Raw genomic sequence first — 25,654 nt, 5'->3', positions numbered from 1 at the left:
ATCGACTGATAGAGAGCTTTTACAACCACGCAAAAGTTCGCCACCAGCCAGCCCCAAGGACACAGAAAGTGTTACTATTCTGGACCTTCATGTACGACGATCTCGGCGTCCACCTCACCTTCGCACTCTTCAGGGTTAACGGTCCGAGTCTCATCTAATTTGCGTTGGGCGATAGTCGCAAAACCCTCTTCGTTTTCATCTGAAACAGGCTTTGAGATGTCATTTTCGTCAGGTATGGCCAGGGAGACTTGTGGCACTTGAGGTTTCATAGCCATGCTACAGTCGCACAAACTGGTCAAACATTGGTCGGAAGAGTGGTCATCCAATAAAATACGAGCCCGTTCAGCAGCCAATCCTTTAGATAATGAGAGGTTGGAAGCGGTGATGGGGCCAGCAACAACAACATCATGCACAACCACCGAGACGCTGTCGTTTCTCCGAAGTTCTGCATGACTTTGTGTTTTCCTGTGTTCATGTCGGATAAAATCCAGAATTAAGGGAACAACATTAAGAGCGTAAATTTGTGACACGTAGAAAGCATAACGTACCGGAAACTTATTCTGCGGCACCCGGAAGAAGCTGCCCAGACCATTAACTCCGAGACTGGATCTTTAGGAAGGTTGGGAGAGAGCAGCTCCAGAACGTCGCTCATGATCAGTTCGACTACAGAAGCCACTTTCTCAAAGTTGTACGCCGAGTCAACGAAAATAGCACCGACGACACTTTCTAGCACATCGCTTAAAGCCTTTGGAGGGTCGTACTTCCAACCTTTGTTTATGATATCTTCGACGGAAGTCGATTCCAGAATAGGAACATGTCTATTGATGGCGGAACTCAGCTCCACATTGTTGACAAGAAGGATTTTATGCAGGCATAACCGCCTAACTGAGATCGACGCCAGCGTTGGCCCACAGACAGCACGAGACCGTGCTGCTGATAGCTGTCCCGAATTGGCTTGTGGAAAGCGGCGATACAGATAATTCAGGACAACGAGATCAATAACAGCTGCACAGGCATTTATATTAGTAACAATCTCGCTTAATATAATGCGTTCCTGCTCACCATCCCCAAGAAACTCTAAACGCTGATATGAGGAGCTTGCTGATGTAGCAAATGACGGGTGAGTGGCCGCCTCTACCAACAGATCACCACGATGAAACTCATAACAGAGACTTTCTTGCAAGTCAGCAAACAAATGGGGCGCAGGAGACGACTCTGGTCGACGGCTGTACTTTAATGACCATGGGATTGGGCCTCCAAAGGACAGACCTAGCGCAGTGCCGGCTTGAAGAGCCATATCAATCCCTCCAGTAACGAATGCGGCACCAAGCGTGGCTTCCATGCAGTCTTGTAAGCTTCTTCGTGGAAACTCTCGTCGAGTGCTCCTCCTAATACGACAAAGCGTGGAATCCGTATCCTCAGGCACAGTATAGCGCCAGAAGTGTAAATTATGTGACTCTGAATTCAAAAACCTCTCAAGCTCTATTTCCTTGGCGCGAGATAACAACGTTCTGTTTGAAACACTATTCTGTCGTAGATGGGATAGTTGACCTTCATGCCGGTGAGGATACTTGTTCATGATATGAACGGTGCTACCGAGCTTCAGCACAGAGTCTCCGAGTGTTTCCAGCCTCTGATTATTGAATGTCAGGCTGGTAGTAGGGAGCGTCGAAGCCTCTATAAGCAAGTCTTCCGCGATCATAGGAAGGCCAAGCTCTATTCGCTCTTGTCGAGCGCGATAAACATCGGTAACTCGGCGGCACAACTTAGGCAACAGTAGAAAGGCACGATAGACATCTTCTGAGAAATGAACGCGACGACATGCATCTTTAGGAACGAGCAAGCCAGCGCGAGCAATCTGGCGTTTGCATAGGTCAAGATCTATCAGGTGTTCACGGACTCGATATACGCTCGACGGGCAACGGGGAAGATAGGTGGCTTCGATGAGGAAAGAATTTTCCGGGACAAATGCTTCGCGTTTTTTCCTCGTCCATCTTTGAACAAAGTAGTCTCGGTAGGTGGGATACTCTGACTCTTTAGAGCCCGGTGGGGTAGTGGAAAGTGGAGTGAGATCATACCGTATGTTGCGTAAGACGAGGGCACGACCATATTGGTTTGAGTTCATCACCATAAGATGGTTGTAATCTTTCTCAGAGGCACCACTCCAGTCGTATGAACCGTATGGTTCTGATGCTACCCGTTCCACGACCTCGAAGTCGATGTGCTTGTTAGGAAGGAGGGGTACCAGGAAAGAACTGAACGGGAGCTCAGCCGGTCTTCCGGTAACACAGAACCATAATCCCATTCTCATGAATTCGCTAAGCATCCGCCGTTGATCCCATTCCTCGTCCTCATCGAATAGCAAAACTCTGTCATAGCGCAATTGAATGGTAGAACCATCGCTCTTGAACTCGACTGGCGGCAAGCAAGTTCCCGTGACGAGTCCCCCTACATCTTGATCGTCGATTGTGACTATATGCAAGTAAAGTTTCGCTCCTAACGTCCACGGGTCCCTAACTAGCACATCCATCAGATCAGGCACGTCGCTGAAATCCAAGATGCCTCTTCCATCTGCATCTTCCGTGCCACGTCCTTTAGAACTTGTCGCGGGTAATAGATAATCATCGAACACATCTAGTCTATGTAACTCTTTCACTGCCAAAAAAGCAACAGCACGCTTGGCTTCACGTTTTGACCGTCGTTCTGGTCCAGAAAAGAAAAGTCGATCGATAGGCAGAGGAAGACTTGATGGAAGCTCTAGCATCACAGCGTAGTCACCCGAGTATTTTGGTAACTGCGGTGGTGTGTATGCATCATGTGGAATGAGCGAGCAAAGATGGTTCAGCAGATTTACCGCGGAGTCGTAGGTTAGTACTGCTCCTGTGGATGGCACAATGTATCGTTCGCGCACTGCGACATCTGCTGGATCGTCTTCTTCGACTTCACCTTCTTCTGAATCTTCTCCAGGATCCAGTCGAGTAGCAGCAGGTTCCTCGCGAGTTTGATAGACGCGCTTGAGCTCGGGTTCACTCTTTAAGAAAGCATTATACCGAACAAGATGCGCACTATGATCCTTTTGTGCCATGATGACAAAAGTGGAAGTCTTTGTGCGCGCACGTCCTCGAGACTGCACATAACCAACCATGTGCTGAATTGGGTCAAAGCGAACGACAATATCACATGCCTTCAATCAGACAATTAGCTATTTAATGAACAGTAGTGTTATGGCTATCTTACAGGAAAATGGAGGCCCTCCTCAGCGACAGAGGTTGCCACAACTTAAATATCATATCCGAAACCATTAGACAACTTTTACCACAGTAGAGGCTGGAGTCGACTCACGAAGGTTTAGCTTGCCTTGACGAAATAACTCGACCGTATCTTGCTGTCTCGCTAGGCCCATACCTCTTGCATTGGAATTCACCACAGGACCATGTCCATGATTTGCACCATGCCCGACGAGCTCTGCACATCGAACGTAACCGCGCAGTTCAGGTATACACGGAAGAATCTTCGCGAGGCATGCCGCGACTTGGCGTTGCTCCACAAACACGATTGCATGGAACGTTGGTGAGTAGTGTTCAAGAAGAACTTCGACAAGGGCGTTGACCTTGGGCGTACACCACGCAAGAGGCACAGGAATAGGAACTGCAGGTACTTCAGTCCCGCTGTCAAAGAAGGGACGAAACTCAGACAGAATGGCATCGATCTGCTCGAGATCGGGAGAAATGGCGGGAAATTGTGATTGTGCAGATTCGGATGATTCGTCAACATCTATGTGGTGATCAAACCCATCCAAACCAAGAAACGTCTCGTTTTGAGAGGATTCTAGTTCGTCTATAAAATGGATCAAACGTGTCTTTATGTCCGTGTAGAGAAATAAATCAGCGCTGAAGGCCCCGAGACTATTCCGAGTCATTTGATACTTCATATGAAGTTTGTCGACTGGTATGTTGATCTCAACAGCATTCGTGAAAAGTGAAAGACAATCCCATAGAGTAGGGTAAAGGTAGTCATAGGTATCACTCGGCGGAGAAAATTCTTTAATCACCTAGCAATATGCGTGTTGACCATGAGCGGTATCGATGTCAAAACAGTAGCATGACATACCTCAACTGGGCGAGGGCTATTTTCCTGTAGCTCTTCTACGTGCTCGCGAACAGCTATAACAGTAGCATCAAGATTCTTCTCTAATGTTGCGAGAGACCCTTCTGCATCCTTTGGATTCCATATAGGTGAAGCTGTCATACCAAAGACTTTGGGTCTGTCCGAAGGAATTGTCTGAAAATATTCGTGCATAATCCCATTATAAGCATGGTTTTTCCTGGTATGGTGACATTCGTCGAAAATCAGGAGAGAGACCTGCACAAAAAGTTTGAATGAATAATTGTTGATAATAGTCGTACAATAAATGAGACCTTCTCGACACTCCAGTGAGAGTGTGTGAGTATGTTCAAGAATATCTGCGCTGCAGCGACCGTCAGCTATATTATAAACAATCGTCAGTATAACAGGGCAGCACCGGTCATAACCACAACATCAGATTGCTCGAATGATTTCTTCCAGTTAGCCCGATCGGTAAGATCAAGGTCCAACGAGCCGTGAAACATCTTCACGCGCAATGGGGTGTGAGCAGCAATGGAATCTGCCTGTTGCTTGACGAGAGCTACCTTCGGGACAAGGAAAACGATGACCTTTCGTTTTGCTTTCTCCTGGAGCACTATCCACTTTATGAGCAGGATGCTGATGAAGGTTTTCCCGCTGCCCGTATCTAATGCTGCGATAACATTGCTATTCTGTGCTCGACGGAAGATTTCTTCTTGGTATCTTCGTGGAAGAATCGACTCGCTAACGATTACTTGAGGTATTTGGGCGACGGTCATGTCACAAAACTATGAAAAGACAAAGGATAGCATAGAAGAGTACAAGGCCTATCTTGACGGGGATCATGCATCGATCATGAATAACGTGGACAAAAGAAATACTTCCTCAGCTCAGAACTACTAAAACCAGTCGCGGTTTGAACGTCTCGCGTGGCGGTCTCGTAAATAGATATGCCCGCGTCAAGTATCCGACTGCGATGAGGCTCTGATAACCTACATCTGCACAAAAACACATTCCTTGACTTTCACCATGGCCGTAAATCCAAACGAAGATACAGAATTGTAAGTTCTACTTGCATATATTAAACCCTTGTATATCAGCGCTCAGCGTATCGTAGCAATGACGCCCTACGCAAGTATGGCATCATACCGCAGCGTGAAACCACTCCTCCCACTCCATCGCCTCCAGGATCACCTTCTCTAGAGGAGCTTCTCGACGAGTTTGATTCAAAGGACCTACAGGAGATTGGCGAAGATGCCCACGACGATGAACTTGAGCGCACGATTGATACATTCAATCGGCAGCGTTTAGCAGAACAGAAACGAGAGGAAAAGCGCTCTCGGTTCGGTAGATTGTATCCGATCGGACGAGATGATTATACAAGAGAGGTGACAGACGCAAGTGAAGTCGATGAGGATGGTGATGATGAGAAGAAAGGCACTGGAGTCATTTGTTTCTTGTATAAGGACGGGTGAGTTCTACATAATTCGTGCCTGTAATTTATCGGCTTCTACATGCGCTGAAACAACTCCCAGAATCCCACACAGTGATCGCGCCTTCCAGCATGTACAAAAACTAGCGGCAAAATATCCTCGCACAAAATTCGTATGCATTGTAGGCGATAAATGCATACCGAACCTTCCGGACAGCCGCATACCCATGTTCATAATCTACAGGAAGGGGGAAATTCGAAATCAGCTTGTCTCTTGGGGAGCTGATCGAGAAAGGATAATAGAGGGTACGTTTCATCTGGACGGTCTGTCGTAGTGTTCAGCTCAATTATTTATGTACAGAGTTGGAAGCCTCTTTTCTGCTTTGTGGTGTCATTGATCCACCAGAACATCGTCGTCCGGGACAAAGTCGAGATCGCGACGAGGATAGTTCGGATGACGATGATGGCGACCCGTCGTCGCGAATGCGATCTGCTCAAACCGCAACAAACGGACGGGCAGCGAAGAATGTACGAAGTCAAGCTAGGAAAGGCGAAGACTCGGATTCGGACTTTGAGTTTGACTTGTAGACTTCATATATTATACTAGTATCAACATACCTTGCTGTATCAATTAATATTGTACTGAATAGGTGCAGAATAGTGTGAACTTACGCATTTCCTGTGCACAATGTGCTGTTGAGCAGGGACTCGTGTGACGGCTTTAGTTTCGGCGTTTGAATCCACCACTGGCATCGTGTCGTCTGACTCTCATGTACACGTCCATTAAAAAAATGATTATTGGACACAGCACAGATCCGATGCTAATGGTTTCAATCTGAGCCTGGGCCACGAGTCGTCAACATGACTGTCGAGCATGCCAGGAGCCATGGTAAACGTTGGCAACTTGTTCAATCTTAGACTAACCAACCCTCATGCTTTTCCAAGCTGACGTCTCGCACAGCATGTTAAGGATTATATGCCTATCTTCCAAGCTATCGTATATTCTCCCGACGCTTTTGAGGTGCGTACACCTGTTTTGTTTTGCTCTGGGGATTTTGTCCATTGGATGGATCATCGATGGGCCATGGCCCGAGAACGCTCACCACGCAACCTGGAGACGATAGTAGAGATATCTGGAGGTGACGTCGCAGAACCGTAATGGTATCGCCTGGGCGTTCGCTTTTGGACTAAACGCGGTTGCTAGGAAAGTCTCATAAAATATTCTGATGGATTCCGCTGTACGGACCCTCGACTACTCATAAATGTTTGGATCGCAGACTTGTTGTCAGTGCCTTTCTTTTTATTTTTATTTATTTACCCCCGCCCCCCAAGACTGCAGGAGTTTATCACAACTCATCTGGACGAGCCCCACTAAACTCGAGACCACGACCCTCTAAATCATTAAATGTCGTAGATAATCGATTCTAGGTGCAACAGGTACTCTTATCATCAGGTCTTCGAATTCAGTGTCCAAGTGAAACAGGGATTTATTTACTATCGTTGCATCATTACATGCTACCTCATGAGCTAACCCCTGCCCCGTAGATAGATCATCAAGTCGACACAAAGCCCAGCAAGTGTGAAGCTTCAAATAGTACTCTTCCTGAAATTACACTTTCACCGTTCCCCCTTGCGGAGGTCGGCCCGTGGCCATAGCTGATATACTTGCAGCACAGGTTCGTACGATGTCACTCATGAACTTGGGCAGTACTTGTATAATAATATTACAGAATAGAACAAAAAATAGTTAGACCAATAAACACAACGATAATATGGCAACGATAAAGACAAGGGAGTCACCTCACAGCAATTTACAGACCTTCGTTTTCTGCAGCTGTGCCGTTTTCACCGTTCTCCTTAGCAGCCTCCACCTCTACGGCATCGCCTTCAGGCGCTTCCTCAGGTGCGTTTTCTGCTGCCTTTTGTTCTACAACTTCCATTGCGTTCTCCTCCTTAGACGGTTCAGGCTCCTTTTCTGTGATCTCCTTAGGTTCTTCCGTTTCTTTCTGGGCCTCTGCCTCCCCTTCCTTGTCATCATCTGTTTCCTTCGCATCTTTGCTTCCTATGACAGTGGCATTGATCCTGCACAACAAGGAAATGTCAGTCATCGAACCCAAAACTCATTTTTCAAAAGCCACTCACGTTAACTGGACATGGACGGTTTCCTTCTCCGCACCATCCACACCTGGGAGCTCGATGGTCAACCGCTTGTTGCCTTTCCACCCGAAACTCCCTGTTGAGAACGAGCTTCCGATAAGCGTCGTACTCCCCACAAATCCTGGGTCTACCTGCGCAACTGATGTGGAGCCTTCTTCAGGTCCGGCAGCAGCCGGGGGCGTATGTGTTAAGTTGACATGGAGGGGAAGAGCCCGCGCCTTGAACGCAGCAGCGCTTACTGATGTCTATGACGACGTTGAATGAGTTGCAGTGATATGTTGGAGATAGGGGACGGGTTCTCGGGGACGGAGGAGTAAACGGACCTTAAGACGCGCTGCCCCTCTTGGCTCCTTTCCAGCGTTCTTTGGACTTTTTGCGGTGTCAGTTTTTGTTGCTTTCGCACTGCGCGTCTCGCGCGTGGAAGATTCATTTGCAGCCCGTTTTCTACCTGATTGCATTCCAATATTCAATCCAAAGGCGGGCAGAACATAGAGGAGGGGGGATACTTACCAGCCATATCGGTGGATTGGCAGTGTGTGGAATAAGGTCAATGTACAAACGGGGTGTACCCTGGAATCTTGCGCCGGTTTCCCTTATTTTATAAGGGCGCCAAAGCAACCGCTGGAAATATATCCCAATTCCCACATTGCTTGCAATAAACACAACTCTGAATGACGTCACGCGTCACCTGGCAATGAAACCGCGTCGCGCCACAGACGTGGACGAGACATTCAACTGCGGAGAACTGAGCTCCAATGCAGACTTTAGTGTATGTGTCACTTTAACGGACAACTTGAAACCTGAACAAACTGATATTTTTACGTTACAATATTACAAAACAATCATCACAATAAAATTACATCGACAGGTTGAGGAGCTGTCGGTGCATACTGCGCCCAACGTCACATCCCCCCAACATGATGCACTGTATTGTAGCATTAGCAAAATGATAGGTGTAGTTATTATCAATTAACATACCTCCACATAGCTGGGAGTGTGGGCAAAACTTCTGCCTAACTCCACCAAAACACAATGATGCATCTCTGCGTGTGGACCCACACCCTCATCACAGATAACAGTGCACCCTCCAGCGATTAGACTAGTATCGTTTTCAGTCCTAACAATGCATTCGGCCAAACTTTTGACACCCGTCGCCATCTCTCGTACCCCACACCTTCCCACCGCCCCGCCTGGCGTGCCCTTAGTAGACGGGGCTCCGAAGAGCCAGCAGAAACGTCAGATATCATCGTCGTCCGAATAGAACTCTTCTTCTTCTTCATCTATCGAAGCAAGGTTGGTAAAGTCAACCTTGTATCGCAAGAGCCCTCCAATGCCACCAAATCCTTTCACAAATTGCGCTCCTTCCTGCGATCGGTTTGTCACAAATTCCAAGTTTGCACCAAACTCTTTGTACTTTTCGGCGAACCACTCGAGAAGAGGCTGAGGTTCCATGACTTGCTCCATCTCAAGACCAGTAGACTTATCGAGGAACTTTTCGCGATCCTTCTCCTGTTCCTTGTTGGTGTGAATGACGATTTCCTCTGAAGAGCATAATTAATCAGACTGGTAAAAGTCCTCGAAAATGAGATAGTCGTACCTCCTGCAGCGTTGCGCAAGATATATCGGGTAATGTCCATGTTTTCCCATACAACCAGAGTTTCTACGGAACCGAGTTCCAGCGCCTTCAGCGTGTCATCGATACCGAAGCAGTACTTCCCAGTATCTTGGCTGATTTCGTCGAAGTATTTCTGAATGAGCCTCTTTTCCTGTACGAACTTAACATTGGCAAGAGATTCGGCCGCAAGTTCAATAGCCTTCAAGTTGCCGTGATGCATAATGAGGGGCCGCACACTGAGCATACAATATCAAGAAGACTAACCTGGTTGAAACCATTCTCGCCACCGTAGCTGACATCGACAACCTTGATAACTTTGGCAGCCAAACGCCCATCAAACATGTCACTTTGACCGAGCTCGGTCTTGAAATCCGCACTACCCGCGAGGACCAGGCCAGTAACGTTAACCTTGTCATTGGTAATAAAGTGCTGAACAGCCAGCTCAGCGACCTTGCGGACATAGTTGTGTCGTTTTTCATCTCTGAGACGGGAGAAACGAAGTGCGGATTGACCACCACGACCATGCTTTTTGGGAAGATCGACAGTGAACTTGTGCACTACCTCACGTGTGTTTCCAGCGAGCGTTCCGAAGAGAGTGCCATTACCGTCCATAACTATGAAACCGAATCGTGAATCTGACTCTAGCAGTTCGGACAAGGCTTCTGTGTGAAACTTGTTGTCGCAAAGATAGAGCGACCTGGACGGACATCAGATCTAGCCAGAAACCATCAATTGCTAGACACTGCACGTACGTATTGATAGGCTTGTGAGGTTCGAAGTCGAAGGAAACTTTTTTCTCCTTTCCTTCATCGGTCAGAATAGTTCCGACGAAAAGCACGAGACCGTTCGGAGGAACCCGATTGTACAATTTTAATCGCTGCTGGGTACTAGTAATGGCAGCCAACACTGATAATCGATTGACTCGAGACTTGATATTAGACGCAGTACCATACTCCTGCGTCAACATAGCTGAAGCACGAGAAATTTGATCCTGTGGATCAATCATTACTACACTCCCTTGGCATCAGGCAACAAATTCAAGACTACCTTTGGGGGGATGATCAGACTGATCATGGAAGTACCAGCTCTGAAAAAAGCGATAAGACCCTAGCTCTCGAAAATTTGAGCGCTAAAGCGAAAAAGCTAACCCTCTGGCAGCATCAAGACTCTTGATGAGTTTCTTGACCTTCCACATCTGAATATTTTGCTCTGCAACATCCTGACTCATCTTGGGCGAGATATACGTGCTCTACTAGCGGTTTGCACTAGAAACACGATGGTCTTGGAAGAGGAAAAGAAAGAGGCCTGTTGGCCTTGCTTTGCTGATCTGATTGGTTCTTATGAATGACTGCTAAGCAAAACTTTTCGCGCGTGGCTTTGGATTTAGGGCAGGTAGTGGCGCCTCTTGTACCATTTCTCCCAAGTTGTTTCCAATCTGCAAAAGTACAGTTGAGTCCCAATGCCTAACCATGGAAAGCGAAAACATGACTCTGAAGGCGAACCCTCCAAACGAGTCAAAATGATTGCAGCATCTGGTAACGCAGCGAAGGAGAGCACAACCGTGAAACCAGCCCCGGATTTGAACACTAAGGATGTTCAGAACGCCGATAATAGGCGAGAGAAATCAGACAAGAAACTAGCGCAGGAAAAAGGCAGCACACTGGCTAACGATGGGTCTTCCAAAGACAAGTCATCGGAGCGTAACAAGTCAAATCGAAGGAAATTGGCTCCTGTCCGCCCATTTCCTACTGTACCCACTTCAGTGTCTGCCACTGGGCCACGCTCAGCACATACAGAGGGCAAAAATTACATTTGTATCACACGTAAAACAAAGCTCGGGGCATATTTACGGAGGTGTAAAAACGTTTTTCTCAAAGATGGGTAAGTCATTCTCAACCTAAGCTGAGCTATCGTTGACACGTTTGAGGTAGGTACAAAACGCTTCACATGAGCGCGATGGGTGCAGCCATCCCTCACCTTGCATTGCTTACTTTATCCTTACCACCAATTCTGCCTTTCCCTCCGGATGAAGTACATACTTCGATCACGACAGGATCCGTGGAAGTGCATGATGAGGTCATCCCGGAAGACGAAGACGAAGACATTGACTATCAGACGAGGACGAAGTCAACACTGAATGTAGTCATAAAGATTGGCGATGGTGACGAGCAGCAGGCTGTTGAAAAGGTGAAGAAGGTTCAGAAAAAGGCACAAAAGCAGCGCAAGGGTCCTGAAGCCAAGGGACGCATACAGCAAACCGACAAACCTGAACAGATAGTTCTTCAAGAACCGGAGCAGGATGACATGGATTTTGATCGAGTCATATTTTAGCTTCACCGAGGTAGGTAACTGGTCAAGCTTGGCTGACGGGTGCTGAACACTTGCAGTAGCAGCGAGGAGCTATTTTTCGATCTTTGGGTTACTCGATTTACAACCACGAATAGCCCACCACTATTGTCCCGTGGGGTACCAGTCACAACCACGAGGTCTGCCTGCTGTGCATCGCCCTATAAGAAACACAAATGGAGCAAAGGTTATTACCTACAGATCGTACTGGGAGCACATATTGTTATATTACAGGAGTTTCCTCGCATTTTGACGGCCCACGCATTTCCCCATCACGTAGTATATTGTTCACTGGCGGATTCCTGGTCATTTCAAGCTTTCTAAACGCGAACATCTTCTGCATCGATGTTATATGGGCTTCGAAGAACCATAATACTCTCGATCCATAATATAAAGACTACTCTGCGTCTTGCTCTAAATTATTGATAATACCTTCTTCAGTGCATATGTGGAAGCAACACCGATCTTCATCTGAATTCTAATGTCTCGATAGTAATTTTTGTGGCAAATTGAACGTACCAAAGAACAGCTGAAAATATGTAGTCACGGATAAACGTTCGATAAACGTTGGCTGTCCCTGGAATAGCCTCTTTCCTGTATGTATCTAATTTACACGAATGGCTACATGGTATTAACGCATGAATGCTGAGGTGAGCGTAGTCTTTATTGAAACGTCATAGTTTGACACCAAGGGTTTTATCCCAACCACTCTCATCTCAATGCATACCTGATAACGATCCAACGATCAGCATTCGTTTTGGTCGCAACGAAATCCACTTACATCATTACATCATATAAGCCTTCAGGTAGCCCTTCTTGCACTTTCTCTTTTATTAGACGAAGTCCTGCATCCCTGAATATCTTCTTGAAAGCCTGGTCTGACCTAGGGGTGAACGTGGGTTAAATTACGAGTTTTTAATTCGATCCGAGGGAAACATACCTGGTTAAACTCGAGTCCTGCTCATCAAAAACTGTTCTTGGGGAGGTGTCGTCATCGTCTCTGCATACATTTTCTTTAACTACAATCAAGCTCTGCTCCCCTCTAAACGCCTTGCGGCTTCTGCGTAAGAAGTCGACTAAATCATCGTCGCTCAGATGCCCAAGACACCACTGACACCACACGACGTCGAATGCTGAGTCACTGTCATCAGAAGTAGGGACGTAGCCAACTCGACCAAGTAATGTCGTATTTTTAACGGGATCAACTGGATTGAAAACCTGAAGGGTGCCCTGGAAAAAGGTGACACTTTTTGACTCGTCTGCTATGCCTTTCCATCTTATATTTTTCTTGCTATTCTTGTTCAAAGGCGTCGTTTTGGTACTTGCTTGTCCACGGGCCCATGCCTCTTTAACAAAGCTCTCGACCGGTTCCAAAAGGACTACATCTGATACGAGATGAAGTAAGACGTCTGCTGTGACTCGACCTATGCCTGCTCCAACATCCAAAGCTCTTATGCGCTTCGTATCCGGGTTAGAAGATGATGGAGAAGAAAGCGGCCGGATTGCAGATGGAACGGTGCACAGATCGGGGCGAAGACTGAGGAGAAACTGACGGGAACCGAGTGCATCAACGCGAGGTAAAGACTCAGAACCGAGAACTTGTCAACTTTATTGGATTCTGGCATGATGGAATTTGCTTACTCCGGTACCAAAACCACCTGGGCCACAACATGAGGAGAGTTGATACAAAAGTGACGAAGGATAAGAGCTCACCCAAAACACCATCTAGACTTGCTGGCTGAGTAGTCCAATAAGTGATACCATCTTCGATATCTGGTTCAGGGATTGGAGGGGCTGAGGCCATCCGATTCGTTATTTAATAGCTGCCTTCATCGTTGCTGCTCTGCGATCTTATCGTCCAAAAGTCGAAGGTCACAGAGAAGTAACGCATAGTCACACAGTATCCCACGTGACATCGTGTTTATCACACCGTTCTCATCCCAGACTATACAACTGGAAGGACTTTGAAGTGCATTCATCAGACTGCCTTCTGGTTCTTTAGCCATGGTCTTTGAGACCAAGCAACCTGAAAAGGTTCCAGGATATGGAAATGAACTGCCTTTGCCGAGAAACCTCAGTCAAACCAAGTCTCGAAAACACAATGGCAAAAGCCCGTGGAAGAGCGTCATGCTCTTCGTATATGTGTCGATATCTCTCATCTTCACAGCTCGCTCGCTTCTTAGAAAACGCTTCGCAACCCAACCGAGTTTTGGAATAGCTACCCAGTCAGAGGACCCAAGCTCAGAATTCAGAGACGACGTCTTCCCTTTCCGCCAACCTGCACCATGGGATATCTCGACAGATTTTCCCTATCCACGTCTTCTGGAGTACGACGTAACAGAAGGAACATGGCTGAGATTGGACGTACATCCCGTGACAGGAGACATTGTATTTGACATGGCTGGCGATCTGTATTGTTTGCCTGCAGAGTCTTACAAGAGTGGAGGAGTTACCACTGCAAACCCCATTCTCGTCGGGGTTCCATATGACTCAGACCCACATTTCTCGCCCCAGGGAGATAAGCTCGTGTTCAGAAGTGATGCAGAGCTTGGGTTTGAAAACATTTGGGTAATGCAGTGGTCGGGATGCGAGGAGATGAACGTTAGGTCCGGCTCTTCTGACGTGGAGCTTCGGGAAGCCCTGAAAGTGAAAGAGCACGAAGATAACTTACTTGCCAAGGGTGTGTCTGAGACTGGGCACAGGAAACGTAGAAGGCTGGTCAGGGAAGGTCGTTTGGGAGGTATGCCTGTATTCTTTCTAGGCTACAACTATCTAAATCCAAATACTTAGCGACGCGAGTCACCAATGAAACTTATCACTGGGTTTCTGACGCCAGGTTCCATCCATCCGGCTCTAAAGTAGTTGCAACGAAGTGGTATTACACAAGTCGTAGTCTCGGCTCGGGAGAGGGATGGGAGTATGATATATCCGAATGTGCTGAAGTGGGGGTTGGGGCTGGTCGCCGAGTTGTTAGCAGAAGCCTTCCTACGGGTTGGGGTGCCACAAATTATGGCGACCAGCAGATTGGGCCTGAGCAGTTCGTATGGGCAGGAGAGGATAAACTTATATTCTCAAAGAATATACGCGACACACAAGGTACATTTGCGTACAGTAAAGGTCCGTGTTTTTTCTTGAACTTTCCTCAGCTACGACACCTAATAGGACTTGATTCAGATGTTCATAAGGGGATATATGCTATTTTCTCCAAAAATCTCACTTCTGGTAAGACGGAGACAATAGTTGACGCCTACCCAGGAGGAGCGAGCAGACCTGAACTATCGCGGGATGGACGCACACTTGCTTTCGTTCGCCGTGTGCGAGATAAAGAGGCACTGGTACTAAAGTTAGTAATTTTATTTTGGTGCTTCAATGTTTCCTCTGGAACTCAAGTTTCGGTGATTTAGGGACCTGCAAAGCGGTACGGTTCACAATATATGGTATGGTCTCACCTACGACCTCTCGACAATTTCTGCCCCCATGGGTACCTATCCATCCTTTGCGTTTTCACCGAACGACGATGCCGTCATCATCTGGGCTGCTGGACAAATATACTCTGTACCACTATCCCTCAATTTGTATGGCGAAAAAATTGCTGGGGGCACTCCTTCTCCCATCCGCTTCGTCGCTCACATCGAAAAGCGCTTGGCAGAAACTCGGCAAGCTGAGACCGACATCGTTGGGTTAGAAACCCAAGACCTACAGAGAGTGCACGCTTTTAAAGAACTAAGAGTCGACTACAAAGGGAAGAGGGCAATATTCCAGGCAGCCGGCATCACATATATCCAAGAAGTTGGCCATGACACCTCTATCGCTGAGAAGATCCCTGTGTTGAAACCTGAACAGCCGTATTATTCTCCCGCATTCGTCAGCGGTTTTGATAACATTATACTTCATGCTCGCTGGTCAGATGCAGACTTCACAACATTGGAGATAGCCAACCTATCATCCCAGACTGCCCATGAGGTGACCGGCCTACCTCTTGGACGATACTATTCTCCTGTTTTGTGCGAGTGTATCGGGACAGGTCGTATGATTGCTTTTGTCAAGACTGGTGGTGATCTTTTGACGGGAGATATCGTCGCGACTGCTGGAGAAGGACTCTACATCGGTCATATCACACTTCCATCTTATCCCGATGACAAAGTTATTGTCAGTGATCTCAAGTTTGTTTCCAGTGAAGTGGACACGGAAGACGTTATCAAGCTACAATTTCTAGACTCAAACAAGAAACTTCTTGTGCAGCAGTCTGATCGAGCGTTCATCATCAATATCAATGCTGGCGCCGACACCTTCGGGAACTATCTACATGAAACTCTTGCTTCGGGCAAAGAGACTGACGAAATTATTGTTTCTACACGCTCAAAAGGAGACAAAACGGCGGTCTCTGGTGTTGCTTTTGTTAATCTGTTTCACGTTTATTATGTTCCTGGAACTGTTTCTCCAGAAGAACCGGTCTGGAGTAAACCAGGGAATGCTACCGCCCACCTTGCGAGACTCAGTTTGGATGGAGGACACGATGTGACAATTAGTCGTGACGGAAAGGTTGTTTTTTGGCTTCTTGGTATGAGCACCTTGCATTAATCTTCTCATGAATATGCTGATTCGTCTTCCCTCAGGCCCTTATCTACATTACCTTGAGCTGTCCAAACTGTCTCAATGCTCATCAGACATTAACAAAGATCCTTCAAACTTTGGTATATCCTGCATAAAGGGTATTTTGAATTACCAAGAGATTTTTGTACATCACTCTAGTGATATTGCAAGATTGAAACAAGAAGCATTAGACTTGGATCCGGCTAACCTCAACGCCGATCTGCTTGTGATAAAAAATGCTACCATACTCACGATGGATAAAGCATTTTCTGAGAATGTGCTACACGGCGGTGTTTTGACCGTTAGGGGCGGAGTCATCGAGTCTGTGAACCTCCAGCACGAAGCAGTTATCCCCAATGGTGCGACCGTGGTGGATGCTGAAGGAGGTTTGTTCACCAGCGTACCTTGTTATACCTCCCTCTTTGCTGAAGCTTTTTCTTTGATGATAGGCTTTGTCATCCCCGGGTTCATCGATGCGCACGCTCATTGGGATGGTTTCGAAACTCTTTACCCAGCCGCTTCGTGGGAATTGGAGACTTTCCTTGCGTATGGGGTCACTACTCTTCACAAGTAAGCTCTATGTTCTCTTTACCTTATCACTGCAGCAACTGATACGACTTACAGCCCCAGTTCGCACAATGTGCTTGGATACATTGAACGCAGTCGTTTAGAGAGTGGGCAAATGGTTGGCCCGAGGATATTCCACACTGGTAGAATCATTTATGGTGCTTCGTCGCTCGCATACCATCAAGATATTGCCGACTCTGACGAAGCGCGCACCGCATTGTTGAGAATAAAAGTTGAAGGTGGTCCCGCAAGCTTCTCCTACAAAAATTACAACCTTCCTTCGAGGTGAGTTTTCTAATCGTTTATCTCATGCTCTTCATTCTCAAACAACGTGCTGCAGAGCTTCCCGCCAGAGACTATTATTGGAAGCTCGCAATTTTTCTATGCTTTGTGTTCCTGAGGGAGTAAGTCAGCGCAATCCTTGCTGTATATTTACTCTTGACCAACGAAACCTCAGGGAATGAATTACGACTGGGATTTGACATATATCATAGATGGTGATATCTTGCGCTCTGATGTGTAGGGAATGATTTTGCTGATCTATGCTCTGCAAGGCATGACAACCGTGGAACATAATCTCCCTGTCGCCAAACTATATGACGACATACTCACACTTTACGCACGAAGCGGAACTGGGGCAACTCCTACTCATATCGTCAATTATGGTGGTGTGCACGGAGAGCAGGTTGTTTGGGCTACACAAAACGTGCCCAATGATCCGAAGTATATTTCTTTTACTATCATTTATAACAAGGCTTATCAGTTAACCATTCATTTGTATAGGCTAAGGCGGTTCACTAGGCATGACGTACTGGAAGGCCTGTCCGAATCTACAGCTCGACCTCATAATTGTAGTTTTTTTTTTCATTTGCTTTCGCTTCGCGTTTACTTATTGATAAACTCATTGTAGCGCTGGCCTTCTACAATACCTCGGAGTCTATTGCTAACCTGGTCGACAGGGGCCTATTAGCGCATATCGGAGCTCATGGCGAACCTCCATTGGGACTTAATTATCACGAAGAGATGTTCTTCGCCACAGTTGGTGGTCTCAGCAACTACGAGGTACAGTCCATCCTGATAAAGTTTGGCCGGGACTCTAATGGTATTGCTATAGGTTATACGTGCGGCGACATCTTCGGCAGCGATCACCTTCGGACTTTATGATTCCCTTGGTTCCTTGACTCCTGGAAAACTTGCCGACATCCTCATTTATCCTTCAGGTATTGATTTGCTACACGATGATATTCGTACGTCTCGTGAGATTAGGTACGTGGTAAGAGGTGGGCGTATATGGGACGCCGAAACGATGGTCGAGGTGTGGCCTGTCAAGGGAAGGAAACAAGTCATTCCACCGATCAATGCAGACTAACTTTTGAGATGCTGTGTCTAATATTAACCTGTAAATTGCTTTATGCTGTGAATACACTTTTATCCACAACGTTGAATGCAAGTTATCCAGGAGATCGTCCCAGAATTCTCGTGGTTTTATCTTGTGCCGAAGTTTGCAAGGTCATTAGCGGATGTTAAACCTCCTTTCGCAGCTGCCAACTTTTTGGCCTCAAATTTCACAAAACTCGGCATATGACAATAGCAAGATGCGATTTCGGTCCCTCCTGAAACCCTTGAAGACTGTCATCGCTTTGGACTTCGCGAGTGGGTATATGCAATGACAATACTTCTTTGCTTATGTGTTAGTTCGTTTCAATCGGCTTGTTTCATACATAAAATCTCGGTTAACCCAAATCGGTGGTTATGCAAACGATGACACTCGCATCCACAACGTAAAAGAAACGAAGTTTGATGGTTGGTGAGAAGGTAAGATATTGCTATTTTTCAATATTTATATACCTTTGATCAACCTAGCGCACGCAATCTCTGTCCATTTCCGGAAGTTCTGACGATGAAGAGAATATTCATGGATAAGGGTAATCTGAGGGCTTATCAGTCTACGAATGTGCTTCAGTGACGGTCGTATGACATGCGATGGATTTCTGGGATAAATTTATCAGTGCGATTGCGGATAAACGGAAGCCTCTGTGTTCCTTTCGGGTGCATTTTTGATAGTGGAGGCTTTTAGCTCTGTGTGAACGCGTCCTGAGGGAAGGACAATCACAATCACTTGGTGCACTACCGCGATATAGCATTAGTTTCAAAGAAGTCCTAATGCCTTTGATAACGCTCAGCACGAATGTCCAGGTAAGCCCCTCTATATCTTTCGCTTCTCCTTTGCCTCAGCTCAACTCAATACGGTGGCGTGTAGCTTGGGGTTGTGGAAACCAAGAGCTTTGTCTTGGATTTTTCAAAGGTGGTTGTTCATTCATGTGTTGTTTAAATTTTTTCTACTTCAAACACACTCATGCTATGAAATAGTTCTGCTCGGAGACAATCGGCAAACCGGAAGCTGAATTCAGTGTGGACTTCACCTACAATCCATATTTAACCTTTGGTGGTACATTTGAGCCTGCCATCAGGTTGAATGTTGTGAGTGACAGCTCATCTATTCTATCACCATATCCTACCTTGTTATCAGCTCTATTCATTCATGAAATACACAGATCAGTCTATGGAACACGAATCCGTCGAACGCTGAAAAATGGAGTCGTGCTTTCTTCAAATTCTTTGAAGCGAAGCTAGGCGTGCCAATCAACCGCGGGCATATGTGAGAGTCCCTTTGCGCACCGCATTTCCTTCCATGAGATAAGAATGATGACAATACCGCTGCAGGGCATTCACTGACCCTGGAGATGCTTATATTGGGCGAGTAACTCCATCCTTCTATATATGCGAACATGATCATTGCCTAATCTTAATCTCGCCTCTAATAGTTATAACGGAACAACCGTCGCAGCCCTAGTGACGGCGAAATGAGAAGTCAAGTTAGTGGACAAGGTAATGTGTAGAATTGCAAGGACAGGTTTACAAGTAACTTTATTGTGGTCTGCGACTCACTTGTAATCATCCTGCTTTCAATTTCAATCTTATGCCCATTTTTCGCACCCTCCATGCGGGTTGGTCCGTTAATCTCCCTTTCGAGCCTGTGTGGTAATGCGCCAAATACGCTTGCTTTGGCTTGGCAAGAATGGCCGAACTCTTCCCTCCCTCAGGAAGATAATCGATATTTGCTACATCCTCCCCAGGTATGTGGCTGCTTTATCCGTTAAAATTTGGTATTCTTTCTTCTCAGTTATTCTCATTGTCTCCCTAGTTCCGCCAAGATATATCCGACAATAGGCGCATGGTGTATGTTCTCGATTGACTCGGGGTTATGGTCAGTCATTGAACACACGAACTACTGTTCGCGGATAACAAGGCCTCACGCTTGCTTTTTAATCAGAGGACTGATACAGACTAAGCAATCATGATTTGGTCACTACGACATCAGGTTTGAGTGATGAATATACTGTAAGGCGAAGTCGAGGCTATTGAAGGCACCATCCATCATGCCATGTACACCGCAATCTAGCTGCGATTGTGACTCTATCAAATCTGTTTTGTGGCTTGATGACTCGGGAGCAGCGCCTCTTCTTTTCCGTAGCTCGCATTCACTCGTCCTCCTTTGTGCCTAACTTGGAATCACAAGACCTGCACAATGTATGGCTAATCGCCGTTTTACTAGTAATGCAGCGCCCAAGCGAGACACCAGAATCTGGGGAAATTGTCACTGTTCAAACTCGAACTAGGACTAGTGCTTACTTTACATGCACTAGTAATGGTGAATGTATTGACACCTAGTCGGATAATGAACAGTTCGCATTTGGATTGAACTCACCTGCCTGTGAGGAGTAACCTGAATAAGTACTTTACTCGAACAATGCATTCTCAAGGCATATTTAATCACACTAGAATCACAGTATACCGATTTGTTCGATTTGAAGCTTCGATTCTACGTAATAAATAAAACATTCTACGAGGAGCTCAACAGGGCCAGTGACTGACAGATACCATCTCTATATACAAATCCTTTTAGTCCTTGCTCAGATGTCAATGTCATGAAGATGAAGAATAGTCAGATGGTGATCGCGTACACAATATGCATGGTCATGTCAGACCCACTGCTTTCGTATGGAAGTTTGGTGCAAGGGTGCTATCAAGTGGCCACTGGCATTGATGTCTGTGGGAATGAGGTCTGACGCTGATAATATCGGCGAATATTGACGACAAGTCGCGAAGCAAGAGCAGCCGGGATAACGATTAGCCACGTGGGTATCCCATTGCGTTCATACACTGGGTACATGGACCATGATATGGCAGAATAAACGTACAAAGTGAAATTTCTTCGCAGATAGTCAGACATTTGCCATAGAAAGTTTCAGATAGCACTGGCACACGTACGATAAAAAGAATAGTAAAGAATCTCTGGTCATGACTTTGATTATGCTTGCTCTAGACCAATCTTGGCAAGAAACCTGACGGTAGTGCTGGAGTGACTTCAACCCTGCCAAAACGGCCAAAGTAAAATCATAAACTATCAATGGGATCCTAGTAAAATCCAAATAAGCGGTGATGCAGAATGTGACGAAAACACTTCACCCGCCAGGATAGATAATACAATTGAACTGTGCCGGCAAGACATGTTTCAATATGTGTAGCCGCCGTTCCACTTCCTACAGTGGGTTCTGTAGTCGAAGCTGATCAGGAATATAATTTTCCTGACTGACAGACTTACGGCTGTTGTTGAAGTTGTATATCGCAAAGCTGCTCATGCTGAGTAGGCCGCATGCCATGATGACGAACAGCACCGTGATAGGGACTGTGACCCTTTTATCTGCTTACATTAGCGTCAAATGCTGTACCATAAGCCGGTAACATCTCACCGTGATCATACAGAGCAAATAGCCGCATTTGAAGGATGGCTGCGAATGACTTGTCGAATTTACTCGAGTGTGCATATGATAAAAGCAAACCTTCAACCGCAATAAGGGAAATGACGGCTTCAAACTGCCTCAATCTAAATCAAGGCGTACAGAACTATTCGACGTACCAATGATGCTAACAAAACTATTCTGGAAACCTGCATAGAGTATCAAAATTTGATAAGCAATAACGAAAACATGACTGACTTACTACATCTATAAAACAGTCAGACTTAGTTAAGTACCAAAACTAAAGTTGAAACATACAATGAATGGGGAACTGAGGGGATAAGATTTTGCTGGCACCGTATAAGGTTAGCAGTAAGTGATCGTGCAATGACATTCACACTCACTAGTAGTAATAATTATTGAAATCCCCAAAGAAGAGTAACGATACTAATGGCAGAGTCTAAGCATACTTAACAGATGTTGGGTATAGAAGAAATAAGGACTTACAATATTAAAAGATATTTTCACGAGAGACCACGGAGAACCCTAAAGGTGATTGTAACGTTCTCAGCTAAGACCACGCCTTTCCTCGCCAAAATTTACCCAAATAAATTCAACCTATCAGGGTAAAGAAAAATTAATTTCAAGTGACCAACAGATCATGAGCATTCACCCCATCTCCGAACGTTAACACTTGCATTAATATTTAGCAACACTTCATGAAGAAAGACGACAACGTTACTTACTAAAGTCATAAACATAGAAGGCTACCGCTGCGACTAGTCACGTTGCTCGTTAACCCAATGTAAGTGGTGTGGCACTGAGACGTAAGCTTCACCAGCTTCATAATGGATGGTACCAACATTCCACAGAACCGATTGACTTTCCTGTGAACCCGCAGGGGAAGTAGAATTTGCTAGCATTCCCATCCTAGAGGTTAGCTGTTAGGAAACGAAATGAAATCTTGTAAACACTCGTTCCAAAAGTCTACAACATTAAAGCGGGAACAGAGCACCGCACCCTGGCTATGCAAAGCAATGCAAGTCACATATCCTTCCGTAGTCCAGTGATCCAATGATGTACCTGGACGACACTGAACAAGCGTGGAAGCGATAGCTGACCTGAGCTAACTGGATAGCTCACTGTGGAATGGGTGGCGGGGCATAGAAAACATGGAGGTTGCAAAGACCAATGCCATTATTTTGAAAATATATAAGCATTGTCGGCATATTCTGTCATAATGGTATTTAAAAATCCAGGGATATTAGTGATTTTCAAAATTCTGAGGGATCTACATTAAGAATACCTTACCTTGGGTATAATAGTTTTTGCGGTCTTCATATCAACGCATCTGTCATACACACAGCACCTATGACTTCCAAGTTGTCGCATCTGATCGTTCGAAGCGCTGTGACAATGATTCCTGCCTCTAAGAGGTTAGGAACTATCGCCAATTCGGCCACGGTAAACACGGCTTCTTGGATTTCCACGCGTTGGTCATTAACTTGAAGCAGACAATAAATAAGCTGCAGGTTGCATTCCGGAGACGCAACGTCAAGGGCTTTATCACTACACTTGTAGAAAAAGGATGTGTCAGAGCTAATATAGATTACGACCCATGGACGGAATACTTCGTCGTCATATCCGCAATACTAATAATTAACCGGGATACATTGCTATTCTATCAATTCTCTTTGTTTCATCAAAAGTTAGCGCGATGAAAAACAGTCAGACATTTGATTTACGTACACAACATGCCAGATGTGTTGTTCTCATATGAAAGGTTCTGGTGTACTATTGACCCGCCGTTCCTAGTGATATTTGTCGAATGAGAGTCCGAGTAAAAACGGCGGATGTTGACAACGAGTCGTGTAGCAAGAACAGCCGGGGCGACAAGTTGCCAAACTGGTATGATCTCCTGTAGGTAGACGGCATCAACCCACCATAATATAGTAGATGTAAAATAAACAGCAAAGTTCCTTTGAAAGCATTTAGATGAGCCTCACTCTTGCCGACAATCTGATATACTGCACGTACATCAGGAAACATAACAGCGAGTCTCTAATCATAACATTAATGATGTTTATTCCAAGCCAGCTTTTATTCAGGTCAGAAATCTGACGGTGGTGTCGGATTGACTTGAACACCGCTAACACAAAGAGGACGAAGTCATAAAACATTGTCGGCGTCCTGAATGAAACATAAATACACGGTAACACAGAATATGTAGAAAGGAGTCCACGCACCAGGTCAAGGCATACCAATTAATAGTACCACCTGCGCAAATGCCAATTTCTCGAAATCGCGCTTCAGCGGAACGTTCTGTATGCAGGTGTAATTTATATTACAATCCACTGGAAAGAGGGAACATACGACTCTCATAATAGTGCACTTCAAAGATACCCATGCCCAACTGAGTGCCCAGAATGATTATGTATAACACAGTGACAGTGATGATAACCCTTTTGTCTGCTCAAATCTAAGCCGAAAGCACAGTCATTGAGCATTAGCCGACGTACCATGATCATACAGAGCGAATAATCTCATCTGAAGAATAGCTACATTATAGATTCGTTAAATCCGAACTTGCACATGATAACAATTAAAAACCTTCATTAGAGCCGAGCAAGATACAGCCTTCAAAGTTGTCGCATCTATAAGTAAATGGCAAGATATGATACTACCAGACATACCTATGATACTATATAAGTCCAATAAGAAGCCTGTATGTCCACTAAAATCAGCCCATGCGCCACGAAAATAAAGCTAATGGTGTACATCTGTTTAAAATCAATCTATTGCAAGGCTTTAAAGAGTCGAGATGAGAACATACAATGACAAGGAAGGCGAGGGCATAAGATTGACTGTCACCATGTCAAAATTAACCATAGCTAAATGTACTGCAGACTTACCAGTGGTAAAATATAAGATAAATCCCAAAGCAAGGTAGCGGGACTGATAAAATAATTTCAATAATCACCAAACGAGAATCAAGTGGCAATTTACAATGAAATATGATACTTTGACGACTGTCCATCGAGAGCCCTACGACGAAGGAATGATTCAACAAAGTCATCACACGCCTGTCCTCATTGTGAAGCTTACCCAGATAAGTTCAACCTGACAAGACGGTGAAGATGAGTACCAGATAATCGCACAGCCCGTACAACATTCACCTCATCTCCGACTGTAAGCACTTGGGCGGGGTTTAACGGTGCTAACAAGGGATGACAGCGGCACCACTCACAAAAATTATAGACATAGAACGCCGTTGCACTAACTAGAAGTCTTCTCGTTAGTCCTCACAACAAAGGGTAGATATTGATAAGAAGTTTACCAGAACTATAACGAAGAATTATAAATCCCACTACATATGACTCCAACTCCTCGAAACCTGCAAGAGCATTTGAAGCAGTAGTGGAATTTAGTAGCATTGTCGGGTGATGTGTTCAGGATCGAAAATGGATTTGGCACTTGAACCCAATAACAAACACCCGTAGATTTTATAATGATGGGTGTTCCGACTGTGTCTCGGCCATCTGAAGCGATGCAAATGACCCGCCCTCCAATCACTCGATGTTCGGATCACTAGGTTAAGTGTTAATAATTCGACCATGGAATTGACCACTCGAATGCAATATTGGACACTGCACGAATCATATAAACAGCATATCTCGCTGGCGAACAGGTCGAAGTTGGTTTCTGGGCTATCTAATGTAACGACGGACGAACCTGAAGGCGCCTCTATTTTGAAACACGTCTGAATGTGATAGACGCTAAGGACCTGGTAACGAGAACACATCAGAACGCCCCCATCGTCCGTTGCATCATGGGGCAGTTAACCTAACGCCAAGAAGGCATAGAATAGAATGTCACGAAGACCCAGAGAAAACCGAGAGTACACGATTATTGGACGATACAGGCGCTGATTTTGACGTATATGCATAACTCAAGACAGCACTGTAGCACCCTGCACTGCTAGACGAATCAATCCAGTGATACAGAGGAATATACCAAGAACACCTTACCCTCGCATCG

The 25,654-nt window shown here is 45.7% G+C and overlaps 9 protein-coding genes across 9 annotated transcripts; 4 read left to right on the top strand and 5 right to left on the bottom strand.

Annotated features, from left to right (window-relative positions):
* Positions 1-74: 74 nt before the first annotated feature.
* On the bottom strand, positions 75-4,883 carry SERLADRAFT_441040 (uncharacterized protein; the record flags this gene model as incomplete). The annotated part of the gene is made up of 8 exons (XM_007321533.1): positions 75-465; positions 549-1,005; positions 1,063-3,184; positions 3,238-3,278; positions 3,343-4,051; positions 4,111-4,362; positions 4,419-4,484; positions 4,539-4,883. 8 exons carry the CDS (start codon positions 4,881-4,883, stop codon positions 75-77), a joined length of 4,383 nt encoding a protein of 1,460 aa, XP_007321595.1.
* Positions 4,884-5,035: 152 nt separating this feature from the next.
* SERLADRAFT_474705 (uncharacterized protein) lies at positions 5,036-6,224 on the top strand (the record flags this gene model as incomplete). The annotated part of the gene is made up of 4 exons (XM_007321532.1): positions 5,036-5,165; positions 5,222-5,575; positions 5,640-5,842; positions 5,898-6,224. 4 exons carry the CDS (start codon positions 5,134-5,136, stop codon positions 6,122-6,124), a joined length of 816 nt encoding a protein of 271 aa, XP_007321594.1.
* A 992-nt stretch (positions 6,225-7,216) lies between these two features.
* Positions 7,217-8,282, bottom strand: SERLADRAFT_474699 (uncharacterized protein; the record flags this gene model as incomplete). The annotated part of the gene is made up of 4 exons (XM_007321531.1): positions 7,217-7,618; positions 7,679-7,938; positions 8,017-8,141; positions 8,204-8,282. 4 exons carry the CDS (start codon positions 8,208-8,210, stop codon positions 7,348-7,350), a joined length of 663 nt encoding a protein of 220 aa, XP_007321593.1.
* Positions 8,283-8,486: 204 nt separating this feature from the next.
* On the bottom strand, positions 8,487-10,650 carry SERLADRAFT_357568 (uncharacterized protein; the record flags this gene model as incomplete). The annotated part of the gene is made up of 7 exons (XM_007321530.1): positions 8,487-8,618; positions 8,672-9,234; positions 9,291-9,507; positions 9,573-10,005; positions 10,061-10,299; positions 10,356-10,395; positions 10,457-10,650. The coding sequence occupies 6 exons, from the start codon at positions 10,534-10,536 to the stop codon at positions 8,930-8,932; spliced, it is 1,314 nt and encodes a 437-aa protein (XP_007321592.1).
* A 42-nt stretch (positions 10,651-10,692) lies between these two features.
* SERLADRAFT_474695 (uncharacterized protein) lies at positions 10,693-12,097 on the top strand (the record flags this gene model as incomplete). The annotated part of the gene is made up of 3 exons (XM_007321529.1): positions 10,693-11,189; positions 11,240-11,649; positions 11,696-12,097. 2 exons carry the CDS (start codon positions 10,768-10,770, stop codon positions 11,637-11,639), a joined length of 822 nt encoding a protein of 273 aa, XP_007321591.1.
* A 35-nt stretch (positions 12,098-12,132) lies between these two features.
* Positions 12,133-13,507, bottom strand: SERLADRAFT_474692 (uncharacterized protein; the record flags this gene model as incomplete). The annotated part of the gene is made up of 5 exons (XM_007321528.1): positions 12,133-12,381; positions 12,436-12,537; positions 12,595-13,238; positions 13,296-13,312; positions 13,368-13,507. The coding sequence occupies 5 exons, from the start codon at positions 13,456-13,458 to the stop codon at positions 12,366-12,368; spliced, it is 870 nt and encodes a 289-aa protein (XP_007321590.1).
* A 187-nt stretch (positions 13,508-13,694) lies between these two features.
* On the top strand, positions 13,695-18,270 carry SERLADRAFT_357566 (uncharacterized protein; the record flags this gene model as incomplete). Its single annotated transcript, XM_007321527.1, has 13 exons — positions 13,695-14,394; positions 14,445-14,771; positions 14,829-14,997; positions 15,059-16,215; positions 16,271-16,633; positions 16,697-16,817; positions 16,872-17,099; positions 17,155-17,218; positions 17,272-17,311; positions 17,369-17,537; positions 17,598-17,665; positions 17,725-17,876; positions 17,929-18,270. 13 exons carry the CDS (start codon positions 13,782-13,784, stop codon positions 18,181-18,183), a joined length of 3,726 nt encoding a protein of 1,241 aa, XP_007321589.1.
* Positions 18,271-18,885: 615 nt separating this feature from the next.
* On the top strand, positions 18,886-20,200 carry SERLADRAFT_397187 (uncharacterized protein; the record flags this gene model as incomplete). Its single annotated transcript, XM_007321526.1, has 9 exons — positions 18,886-19,010; positions 19,075-19,119; positions 19,185-19,295; positions 19,370-19,473; positions 19,539-19,571; positions 19,640-19,844; positions 19,867-19,951; positions 20,020-20,082; positions 20,149-20,200. 6 exons carry the CDS (start codon positions 18,978-18,980, stop codon positions 19,680-19,682), a joined length of 369 nt encoding a protein of 122 aa, XP_007321588.1.
* A 156-nt stretch (positions 20,201-20,356) lies between these two features.
* SERLADRAFT_417238 (uncharacterized protein) lies at positions 20,357-25,277 on the bottom strand (the record flags this gene model as incomplete). The annotated part of the gene is made up of 29 exons (XM_007321525.1): positions 20,357-20,396; positions 20,508-20,542; positions 20,584-20,697; positions 20,868-20,925; positions 21,077-21,088; positions 21,147-21,249; positions 21,481-21,579; positions 21,629-21,752; positions 21,796-21,825; positions 21,930-21,966; positions 22,021-22,076; positions 22,124-22,162; positions 22,220-22,234; positions 22,290-22,309; positions 22,363-22,395; positions 22,455-22,546; positions 22,760-22,848; positions 22,981-23,120; positions 23,366-23,595; positions 23,654-23,806; positions 23,863-23,938; positions 23,990-24,085; positions 24,136-24,174; positions 24,310-24,382; positions 24,529-24,571; positions 24,623-24,661; positions 24,722-24,833; positions 24,864-24,896; positions 24,954-25,277. 29 exons carry the CDS (start codon positions 25,048-25,050, stop codon positions 20,357-20,359), a joined length of 2,127 nt encoding a protein of 708 aa, XP_007321587.1.
* Between the last annotated feature and the right edge of the window lie 377 nt (positions 25,278-25,654).

The sequence above is a fragment of the Serpula lacrymans genome (genome assembly GCF_000218685.1).
Source record: "Serpula lacrymans var. lacrymans S7.9 unplaced genomic scaffold SERLAscaffold_11, whole genome shotgun sequence".
In the NCBI taxonomy this organism is placed as follows: Eukaryota; Fungi; Basidiomycota; class Agaricomycetes; order Boletales; family Serpulaceae; genus Serpula; species Serpula lacrymans.
Note: the sequence above shows the minus strand (reverse complement) of the source record. Positions and strands in the feature narration are given on the sequence as shown.